This window comes from Felis catus, chromosome B2 (assembly GCF_018350175.1).
Source record: "Felis catus isolate Fca126 chromosome B2, F.catus_Fca126_mat1.0, whole genome shotgun sequence".
Lineage (NCBI taxonomy): Eukaryota > Metazoa > Chordata > Mammalia > Carnivora > Felidae > Felis > Felis catus.
In genome coordinates this window covers 47,333,308-47,345,631 of record NC_058372.1, presented here as the reverse complement: position 1 = coordinate 47,345,631, position 12,324 = coordinate 47,333,308, and the positions used below count along the sequence as shown (strand labels likewise).

Genomic DNA, 12,324 nt, shown 5'->3' with positions numbered 1-12,324 from the left:
TCCAATATCTCCAAATCCCTGTCAACACTTGTTTTTGTCTGCCTTATTTTAAATTATAGTCATCCTACTGGATTATGCCTCAAACATATTTTTGTCAATAATATATGCTACATTCAACTTATGGAAACTGCCATATCAACTAATTACAAAGCCAGTTTTTATTATTAAGCCAATCAGCCATATATTCTTTCCCCCCAAATTAAATCTCTTACTCATTTTCAACTCATATAGACATTTTCATCCTCATGAAAATCATTCCTCTTTTCAGCTCAATTTCTGATTCATACAGGTAATTAATCAAAAAGCCAAAAAAAAGAGGGCTTATCATAACTTTGTCGTCTGAAAGAAAAGTCACTATCAACTGCAGTGTTTAACTGTTACCTTCTTTGTCTCATGGGATTATCCTAAAGAAGCCACCAAGCATTCTCTCACAGTTGTTTGAGAACAGAATAAGCAAAGTAATAAAAACAAATCATTCCCGCTTACCCTAGAATATACCTAAAGCCAATGGCTAACAACAAGCTAGACTGTTAACGGAAATATGTATCAAGGAAAAACAGAAGCATAATATGTTGTCTCGAATAAATAAGGATTTATAGACCCATCATTTCAACCCATCTCTTTATTTGGTACTGCAGTTTTTATATCTCAATATAATTAAGATTTGACATGGTCGAGGGTTTTTTCGTTGTTGTTTTGTTTCTAAAAGTAAGAGCAAGACTCAAAAGAGATGTGGAAAAAGAACCTGCAAGAGCCTTAGCAGGACTACTCTTATTCCAAGGTGTCTTCACTTCCCCAGCTCTCACTGCAAACCGGGTACCAGTCACTACTCGGGGTTCGTGTTCAGCACCGGCAGTTTGACGCTTTACGGCAACACATTCCAAATCAAGATTGACAGGACCGTTAACCAATTGCAGAGCCAAGTTTCCCTTTCCCTAGTTCAATCACGCCTGTCCTGTGGGGGACTTAGTGATGAAAAGGAAGGGGCGGGCCAAGAGGAAAGCCGTTGGAAAGCATCACCCATCCAGCCTCCCGAGAGCAGTAAAGTGGTTTTTCAGCGTTGGGATCCAGGTGTCAGCTTCTGTCTTTGTATTATCAAGATGTCTCTTTCTAAGAAGTTAACTTTGGACAAACTGGATGTTAAAGGGAAGCGAGTCATCATGAGAGTAGACTTCAATGTTCCCATGAAGAAGAATGAGATTACAAACAACCAGAGAATCAAAGCTTCCATCCCAAGCATCAAGTACTGCCTAGATAATGGAGCGAGGTCAGTAGTTCTTATGAGTCATTTAGGTCGACCTGATGGTGTTCCCATGCCTGATAAATACTCCTTAGAGCCAGTTGCTGCTGAGCTCAAATCCTTGCTGGGCAAGGATGTTCTGTTTCTAAAGGACTGTGTGGGCCCAGAAGTGGAGAAAGCCTGTGCCAACCCGGCTGCTGGTTCAGTCATCCTACTAGAGAACCTGCGCTTTCATGTGGAGGAAGAAGGAAAAGGCCAAGATCCTTCTGGAAATAAGCTTATAGCTGAACCAGGTAAAATAGAAGCCTTTCGAGCATCACTCTCCAAACTAGGGGATGTATATGTCAATGATGCTTTTGGCACTGCTCACCGGGCCCACAGTTCGATGGTGGGAGTGAATCTTCCCCAGAAGGCATCTGGATTCCTGATGAAAAAGGAGCTAGAGTACTTTGCCAGAGCCTTAGAAAACCCAGAGAGACCCTTTCTGGCTATACTTGGTGGAGCCAAAGTGGCAGACAAAATCCAACTGATCAAAAATATGCTGGACAAGGTCAATGAGATGATAATAGGTGGTGGAATGGCTTATACCTTCCTTAAGGTACTCAACAACATGGAGATTGGTGCGTCCCTCTTTGATGAAGAGGGGGCCAAGATTGTCAAAGATATCATGGCTAAAGCTAGTAAGAATGGTGTGAACATTACCTTTCCTACTGACTTTGTCACTGCTGACAAGTTTGAGGAGAATGCTAAGGTTGGCCAAGCCACTGTAAAATCAGGCATACCTGCTGGCTGGATGGGTTTGGACTGTGGTCCTGAGACCAACAAGAAGTATGCTCAAGTTGTGGCCCACGCTAAGGTAATTGTGTGGAATGGACCTGTAGGGGTATTTGAATGGGATGCCTTTGCTAATGGAACAAAAGCCCTCATGGATGAAATTGTGAAGGCCACTTCCAGGGGCTGTATCACCATTATAGGAGGTGGAGACACTGCTACTTGCTGTGCCAAATGGAACACTGAAGATAAAATGAGCCACGTGAGCACTGGAGGAGGTGCTAGTCTGGAACTTCTGGAAGGTAAAGTCCTTCCTGGCGTGGAAGCCCTCAGCAACCTATAGTTGACGATATTCCTGTCTACTATTTCCTGTCCATAGGCTTTAATTCAACTTAGTGCTTTACATTTCAACTTGACTTTTGTTAGTTAGCCCCAGATCAAGACCTATGCAATGACTAAGATATTGGCTATCAGGAACTCTTAACATTAGTACAGCAATGCAACCCAGTTTGGCCATGCATTTGCCTGCTCTCTTCAAGATCTCATTTGAACTTTACCATTGTGATACACAGGAAGGACATAATCTTGCATTGCATATTAAAGTGAGTTGAATAAACTTAATCTCTCTCTCTCTCTTTTTTAATTTTACTACAGCTTTGTTACTGTTTCACTACTTGAAACATGGAAAACAAGAGAAAACCCAAACTGTTGAAGGATGGGGTAGAAGCTAACAAACTTTTAAACAATAAAAGAAAAATAAATCAAGAAAAATAATTGTGTTTAAGAATTCATGGGTAACAAAGCTCAGCTAAAAGGAAATTTTTTACTAAATAAGAAAGAAGAGAAATAAAAGATATTTATTGAATTCAAGAAGTTAAAAAAGGGAAAGAAATGAAACCCAAGAAAGGAATTATGTCTGTATGTGTGGATTCACTATAGTACATATATATGTCTGTGTACTCTCATATGGGATCTACAAATTCAATCCACATTTTAAATAATTGCTTAATATGTAAAGCAGAATTGTTTTAATAAATGCATAATATATAGAATTGCTAAATCTTAAAACTAGATTTTTGAGATAAATATATTTATAGTCATGAGAAAAATAAGGATATAAAAAGTCTTCCCTGTTAGAAAATAGAACAAGAAAATACTCAGAAATGTAAAAGAAATTAAAATACTTATTGGAAAATATTTTGCCTAACTCTATATACAAAGAGCTGTCACAAGGCAATACTGTTAAGTTTAGAGTAAAAATGCAGAGTAACTTATCCCAGTTGTAATAGCCTACGGCCCATAGCACCAGGTCAATTCTATAAATTAACTTAATTAAAATAAACTAAAATTAATTAAATAATTAAACTTTTAATGTTAATATGCCCAAAACTTCAGCATATTCCTGAGGACAATATTCATAATGCCATGATAATCCCAGAGAAAATACAGGAGTTAAGATATAGATTTAAAAACAAGTAAAACAAAAACCCAAAATTATAGCAGTTGAAATAAGGTTATACCATATTATTTTCTCTCATAAAAGTCCAGGGCAAAAAGGTGGACTCTTCTCCATGAGGTCATCTAGGGAACCAATCTAGTGAAACAAATCTCTTATCTCAATAAGTAAGTTACATTTCTGTGTGAGGTGTCAGTCTGCATTTTTACTGCTTGATATCCAGTCCAAAGGAGAAGTTAGTGAAAGGCAATGTGTTTCTTTTAGACACATGTCCCCCAAAATTCAAGAATTTTTCTTTTATTGGCCATTTTGTGTTCTGCTGGTTATTAGTTGCATGATGGGGTCTGTTTTACAAGAGAGGCCTGGGAATGAATTCTCTGTAGCTGTATAGCTTGTACTCAACTAAAGATCAACAGATTCTATTACTAAAAGGAAGTGGAGAGGCAATAAATACCAAGGGAAAAGTAAAGGCTCCTGATAGACTTTCACTCTGGCCACCCCAGTATCCATGTATGAGTATCCATGTATCCTTCTTCCTACATAAAGAAAATATCCTTTCTCCAAGAAATATAATAAAATGTCCAGTTACTGCATCCCACTCAAAACTGAGTATCTCTGGGTGATACACAATCTTTTTGATATCCTGTGGGGAGCCCAACAGTCTGATGAACAGAAAAGTGCAGTCATTTATTTCTCTCTCACCTCCAGCACTCATACACACTCAATATACAATGGTGGTGAAGAAATAAGAAAGTGCAATTAAAAACCCTCACCTAAAAAACTCATTGGTTCATTACGATTGGGAAATAAATAGTGCTGGCTCAGAATTTCAAAAGCTCCCACGGCCTGGCAGTAAAAGAACTTCCGTGGTCAGACTGGTTTTCTTCTCTGGGAGGAAGTTTCTTATCCATTGTCCCTTTTTTGGCCCCAAGTTTGATCACCTGGGAAATTTTCCTTGTTTCCTAATCTTCCATGCCATCTTCTAAAGCTGATGTTGGAGAGTTGGGCCACATAGGCCACCACATGGTTCTCGTAGCTTCCTGTTTGATGCTGTGGTTTTAAGAAATCAAGGATTTCTTCATATCACACAGTTGAAAACCTTTGAAGGCCAGGTTAGTGACTTTTCAACTTAAGAATCAAGATCTCTGTGTGAAAGAAGCTCACCCAAAAATATCTTCTAGTTATGTTTCTTATTCTCCTGACTCTTGCTTTTAATTAATTGGTTGCTTTGCTGGGCTCACTTCCTTTTTCTTCATTTTAAGATTAGTTAACTTGTGGCCCTCCAAAAAAGTAGGCAGTGGGAAGGCAACACCTATCACCTGATATTTGCCTGTGGCCTCCTCATTATTTTTGGCTGAAAACTCCAAATGGGAGACCTTTGAGTAAAACTGACAGTCTTTCTTGTGTTGTTTGTGGGAGTGAGACTGTTAGCTTTTCCAACTCTGAGAGAACTTACTTTCCTGGTGTATTAGCCAATTTGGGTTGCAGGCAACAAAGAGATTGTCCAATACTTCCTGGATATGCTCATTTTGGGGGTTGCAGTATTTTGCTTAAGACAGCATGTAATAACCAAATGTACTGATATTCTGCCTTCTTCTAAACACTTTCTCTGTAGCTTTAAGCTCTACAGGAACATGTTGTGCCTACTACAGTTTTACCAAATGCCACAGCAGAAACATGATCAGCACCTCCCAGCCTTCCATGCCATTTTACTCTCTTCCTTCCACCTGACCTCTACGTGAATATTATGTTGTATGAGGTTTTTTTTTTTTTAAGGCAGCACCCCACCTACAGGTAACAATTTCTACATTAGTCTCTGCACTAGTGATTCTCACCCAGAGACAATTTTTCCTTGTAGAGGATATTAGCCAAAGAATGGAAACATTTTTGTTAGTCACAACTGGGATGAGAAGAGGAACTATAGGCATCTTGTTGCTGTGGCCAAGGATGCTACTAAACAACCTACAAACAAACACAGCCTTCACAAAAAAGAACAATCTAGCCCAAAATGTCAACACAGAGATTTCTTTCTTTCTCATGTGACATTCCCCAGGGTGATTATGGGTAAGTAGGCACCTCTTGAGCTGATCCAAAGATTCAGGCTAGGAAAATGGCTCTGTTAACCCCTGCACCTGGCTTTCATCTCTAGGAGCAGAAAGATCAATTCAATTGTTGACATTTTCCAGCCAACAGGATAGAGAAAGAGGAATCCAGAGTAAGCACCATGTCTTTGAGAAAGAGAACAAGAAGTTCTTTTGGCCTGAACTTAGCAATGTGATCATATCTGGCTCACAGGGAATAAGGGCAGTGCATTCTTTGACTGAGTGATCATGGGCTCAGTTGAAACTATTACTAAAAAAAAAAAGAATTAAAGGTGAATTTAAAACAACATCAAATGGAAAGACTTATTAAAACTTTAGAAGACACTGAAAGATCTTAAAGATCATGTTTCTGTACATTTAGAGAATAAGCATACTTAATGGAAAAAAATTATGAGGGAAGTAAAATGAGTTAAGAAGGCACTATGAGACTGAAAATAAGCTGGCAAAAAGTAAAGGAGGTGACAAATTTAAGTATTGCTAATACAAAATATTAAATGGTGTTAGAACCATTACATAAAAGAATTAAAACTGCAAGGGAAAGAATCAGTGCCTTGAATTAGAAGATTGGGGGGAATAAAACAGAATTCAAGCAGACCTAGAAAGTAAGAAATATTTGTGTGTGTGTGTGTGAATATATATACACATACTTACACATCACATACATACATGTATGACATGTATATTTATGAATAATATATAGTATACAGTTGTAATTGAAATTTTATTTATTTCATTTTATTTTTATCTTTATTTTTTTAAGCTTTTATTCAAATTCCAGATAGTTAACCTACAGTGTAATATTAGTTTCAGGTGTACAATATAGTGATTCAACATTTCTGTACGTCACTGTTGCTTATCACAAAAAGTGCACTCCTTAATCCCCATCACTTCTTTAACTCAATTTTATACTTACATTTAATAATTATATACATTAAAAATAGTTTTTTACTTTTTAAAACCAATTTTTAAAAATTATTTTTAATGTTTATTTATTTTTTAGAGACAGAGTGTGAGTCAGGAGAGGCAGAGAGAGAGAGGGAGACACAGAATCTGAAACAGGCTCCAGGCTCTGAGCTGTCAGCACAGATCCCAATGCAGGGCTCAAACTCAGGAACCGGGAGATCATGACCTGAGCTGAAGCCAGATGCTCAACCGACTGAGCCACCCAAGTGCCCAAAACCAATTTTAAAAAGAAACTGAAAATTAAGGTATTAACCACAGGATGGTGGGACTGCCCTGGGTTTTGGGTTCAAACCAAAAGTGTGGGACTTACTTGTTTCCTCCAAGGTTGCAATTTGAATTATTTAACACATGCACTTGGAGGTTACCATTTACTTATTTTCTGTGCATTTTTTTTTTGACAGAAAAAAATGCAAGCAGAAAAGAGAAAGGGGGAGAGAGAGAGAGACAGAGAGAGAGAGAGGCAGAGAGAGAGAGAAAAAAAATCTTAAGCAGGCTCCACACTCAGTCAGGAGCCCAATGCAGGGCTTGATCCCACGACTGTGACATCATGACCTGAGCCAAAATCAAGAGTCAGACACTCAACTGACTGAGCCACCCACGTGCCCCATTTTCTGTGCATTTTTTATTTAAAAATACTGTATTTTAAATAGCTTATTTCAAGCAATGTTAGTTAATAAAGCTGTGAAGAAACTTTGTTTTAAAAATTAGGTGCTATATTTCATGGCTTTATGCCTCCATTAACTTCGTTTTTAAGTGTTTCATATTTTAGTTAGTTATTAGACATTCCTAGTGATCGTAGCAAAGCTTGGGTTTCCTAATTCAATGAATGTTAATAATAAACCAAGAAAGGTGGGGATGTCTGATAAAAATTAAGAGTGAAATATTTGGAAAATGACAAATTAGAAAAGCATTTGAGTTTATATATAAAAGAAAATATTTTAATTGGTTTATCCTTCCCTTAGAGACTCCAAGATTCCTTTCCTTACTTCGTGGCCTGACAGTAAACAGTGCAACTGTGGGCTTACCTTCTTTGTTTCTTCTCCCTTGAGTGTTGTTTCATAGATTTTGCCTGTTTTTCACTCATTCAGATGAGATGGTGTATATACTCCCTGCTATTCCACCTTAATCAGAAGTGAAAGCTGAATCATTTATTTTCAGAGTTTTACACTAATAATCTTTTAAAGATCCAGCTTTTAAATTTGTCATCCTTTCTTTTCTAATTTTGGTAAGATTTTTTTTTTCTTGGTCAGAGTCACTTGCTTTCTTGGGAGGGCATATTTTTTAGAGCAGTTTTAGGTTCATAGGAAATTGGAACAGGAAGTACAGAGTGTCCATGTTCCCCTGTCTCCATACACATATACAACCCCCATTATCAATGTTTAGCAACTGCCTGGTACATTTGTTGCAATCAGTGAACCTATATTGGCACATTATCATTTCCAAACTTTATATTTTACATTAGGGTTCATTGTTGGTGTTGTACATTCCAAGGTTTTTGAAAAATGTGTTATGATATGTATCCATCATTATAGTATATCATACTGAATAGTTTCACTGCCCTAAAAATTCTCTGTGCTCTGACTATTCATCCCTCTGTGACCTTAACTTCTGGAACAGTTGACCTTTTTACTATCTCCACAGGGTTTTTTTTTAATTTTTAATTTTTTTTTATTTGAGAGAGAGCATGGGCACGAGCAGGGGAGAGGGGTAGAGGGAGAGAGAGAGAGAGAGAGAGAGAGAGAGAGAGAGAGAGAGAGAATCCCAAGAAGTCTCCACACTCAGTGTGGAGCCCAACACAGGGTTCAATCCCACGACCTGGGGATCATGACCTGAGCTGAAATCAAGAGTCCAATACTCAACTTAATGAGCCACCCAGATGCCCCCTCTATCTCCATAGTTTTGCCTTTTCCAGAAGGTCATACAGGTAGAATCATGATGTGTTGGCTTCTTTCACTTATGGTATGCATTTAAGTTTCCTCCATATCTTTTCATGGCTTGATAGCTCCTTTCTCTTTAGGATGTATCACAGTTTATTTCTCCATTACCTGCTGAAGCACATCCTAATTGCATCTCAGTTTTGGTAATTATGAACAAAACTGTTATAAGCATCTATGTGCAGATTTTTGTGTGGAAAGACAGACAGGATGTACTAAGTAAAAGGAACTGTGGTAAATAGACCTTCAATAATACACTGGTAAGGTGTGGGCATAGAGGAATTATTTTATAGTCCTATGATTCAGCGTCAGTCTTTTAGCAACTGTTGTTTTGTTTTCACCCCCTTTGGTGGTACAGGGAAGCTAGAGGGGGCTGGAGTTGGTATGCAACTTACCCTATGTGGAAGGCTAGAACAAGATAAGTTGGGTATTTTCCTTTCCCCAAGTCTGCTAGGCTCTGAAAAGTCCCCAGCAAATTACACTCTGGTAAAACAGTTTCTCTTGAAGGCAGGTTTTGTTAAGTAGATCAGAATGCTCTGTCATATTTTGAAATGGCTAGTTTCTTCCCACCTCAGAAGCCTGAGGGGATTTTTCTCTGATCTTTACTGCGAGGACTTGACAGACTTTCTGCAGTTAAAACACAAAAGTGAGTGTGGGGGACCAAGAAGCTTGGGGCTGAGATGAAGTCTTCATCTCTCAGGCTTATCTACACTGAGCCTCTGTCAATTCCTCAGTTACAGTCCTAATTTTCCTATCATGGTGCTGGTTTCTGTGGAGTTCTTTGCTAATGGATTTCCTCTCTGGTAAATTGTGATTATCTGTATCTATGTGTCTGTCTTCTCTGCAGTTTTGGAGTCAGCAGTTGGTCCTGTGGCTTAACAGCTCTGACAGATCTAAGAAGAGCTTATTTTTCAGATCATTCAGCCTTACTTATATTAGCACACACTGACGACTTTGTAAGGTTCTTCCGTGTTGGACAGCAAACTGAAGATTTGGTTTTGTTTTTATTTTTGTTTCAGACTCAAACATGTTCTTGATTTCTTAACATATTTTATAGATATTATGTTATGGAATCCATCATAATTAGGGCAATGAAATAATAGGTTTTAAGTTGGCTGAAATTATCCATTCTTCAAGCAAAACTCATCCACTAAAAATTTTGTGTATGGGATTGTTTTAGTCAGCAGATAGCTATCCCTCAGTCCAACATATAACTTAGCTTTGGAACCTTTTTTATTTCTACAATGCAAGGCTGGCTTTGCATATTAAATTTGATATATCACAGGTATTTTCCTTAATGGCAAGGGCTATATGAGTTTTCTCATGTGGAAATAAATCACTATATGTCCAAATGTTCATACTGAATCTGTAATTAAAACCATAGGCCATTTTTTTTTTTTTAGTAGGAATCTAAACCACTCAGTTTGTTTTCATTTTCGTTTTGCTTCTTGGTTGCTGTTGTTCTTGGTTTGTTTGTTTTGTTTGTTTTTAGTTTTGATAAATTAATTCATTATTTTGTCTTAGAATAACAAAAATATGCTTAAAATGAACCTGAAAAAGGTATGGGTACACCAGGGTTAACAGAGTATTGGCAAACAACTGTGATAGACTTTCACCAATTTTTCGCAAGAAGTTTGAATTTATGACAATAGTTTTCAAGTGTTCTTCTGGGTTTTTACAAAAGCAGATTTGGGCATAGCGTGAGAAACAGTGGATTTAGCCATTGCTTACAAAATCAATTACATAAAAGCCTAGCGTCACAGGTATGTTTGCAAAGCCAAATAGAACAGCAATCTAAACCCTTTCATTGGCTTCTTGTATTATAGGCAATAAGATTTCCCAAAGGCTATAGTGTAATTTTAAATCACTACATGGAGGGGTGCCTGAGTGGCTCAGTCAGTTAAATGTCCAACTTTGGCTCAGGTCATGATCTCGTGCTTCATGAGATCGAAGCACCCCCCCACACACACGCTCCCCTCCCTGCCCCTCCCCCCCCATGTCTGGCTCAGTGCTGACAGCTCAGAGCCTGCAGCCTGCTTCAGATCCTGTGTCTCCCTCTTTCTCTGCCCCTCCCCCACTCATGCTCTGTCCCTGTCTCTCAAATGTAAATAAACATTTAAAAAATTTAAATCCCTACATGGACACACTTTTTTTTAATGTTTATTTTTGAGAGACAGAGAGAGCCTGAGTGGAGAAGGAGCAGAGAGAGAGGCAGATACAGAATCCAAAGCAGGCTCCAGGCACAGAGCCTGACGTGGGGCTTGAACCCAGGAACCCTGAGATCATGACTTGAGCTAAAGTCCGACACTCTACTGACTGAGCCACCCAGGCACCCCTACATGGATACACTTGGAAAAAAAATTTTTTTTAATTTTAATTTCCACTGTTTCCTTCAAGGGTCATACATGAAGTTCTGATGAGTTGTGTGGGGCCATGGGCAGCTTCAGGAGTGCTTAGATAATCGCACCTGTGACTCAGATGGAATGAGAGGCTGAGCCACATTATGGAAGCCGTCTGTCATGCAAGAGGAAACCAAGCCTGAATTCAAGGGACAAAAACAAACACATTGTCTATTAGGAGTAGACGTCACTGGTCTCATTATTTATATGAATACATTACATGTGGAATAACAAATTAAAAGAAAGACAGTTTTTCTCCTAAAGATTGAAACTGTGCACATTAAATGTGTCCTATAAATAATAATCTTGTTCTGAAGGTAGGTTAATTTACTCACACATTCAAGTATTCAGTACCAGTTCTTAATGTTATAATAAGATAGTCAATTCCTCTAATATTTCACAGACCTATGAATGAAAGAAAAAAATAAGCAAATGCTTTTATTTCATTATGATAAGTACTACATAACATAGATGAAGTGTATTATTTGAGTTGACAAATAATGTGCTGATGACTTGTGACCCTATTCTTTATCGGATAATGTGGGCAAGAGGTTTCCAAAAGACCTTATTCAATTTTAATAGAATCACACTTTGCTACTTCATTGTTCTCCATGTGAATTTTCTAATAAAGAAAAACTTCTATCACTGAGGTACTTCTCATACCTTTCATACTATATACACTATACACATCATTTAACATATTTGGTTTGCCAAAAGTTATAGGTGCATGCTCCACACAAACCCTTTACTCTTTCAGTTTCTGCTCTGAATCTCCAGATTTTTTTTCAATGCAGATAAACTGAGCTTTCAACCCAGAAGGAAACCTGAAGCCGGGCTCAATGTCACAGATGTATGACCCGTGCAGTCAGCCACACAGGGCTCCAGTCTCAGAAGAACTCCATTTTTGCTTTAATGTTCTACCATTTTGTAATTTTTTTAAACCTTATTTACTTATGTTGAGAGAGAGAGAGAGAGAGAGAGAGAGAGAGAGAGAGAATCCCATTAGGCTCTGCACTGGCAGCACAGAGAATGACTTCGGGCTCAAAGTCACAAACCTGAGCCAAAATCAAGCACTGGACACTTAACCTACTGAGCCACCCAGGGACCCTGACCATCTGTAATTCCTAATACTTTTGGACATGTTGCCTAACATTTCAATTTTGTACTGAACCCACTGTCCCTCAAAAATCAGGTAGCCAAGCATGCTGAAGACGGCTCTGAGCCCAGAGTTAAGGAGATTAAGAAGCTGAGTCTTCAATGTCTCTCTCTGGATGCTTGCAGGTTTCTCTAATTCTTCAGAATCATACAGAGACCTTCCTGAAGATGGATTGTAGATTCAAACCTCACAGAATGCTTCAGAAGACACAATCTCCCACCCCGCCAAAACAAATCTTATTTCAAAACAAATCTCTACCCTAATATGACCTCTGATTATGTGTGTGTTTAAATGCTGAAGAAA

The 12,324-nt window shown here is 38.2% G+C and overlaps 1 protein-coding gene across 1 annotated transcript; it reads left to right on the top strand.

Annotated features, from left to right (window-relative positions):
- Positions 1-980: 980 nt before the first annotated feature.
- On the top strand, positions 981-2,632 carry PGK2 (phosphoglycerate kinase 2). The gene has a single exon (XM_003986226.5). The coding sequence runs from the start codon at positions 1,101-1,103 to the stop codon at positions 2,352-2,354; it is 1,254 nt and encodes a 417-aa protein (XP_003986275.3). The 5' UTR covers positions 981-1,100; the 3' UTR covers positions 2,355-2,632.
- Positions 2,633-12,324: the final 9,692 nt, after the last annotated feature.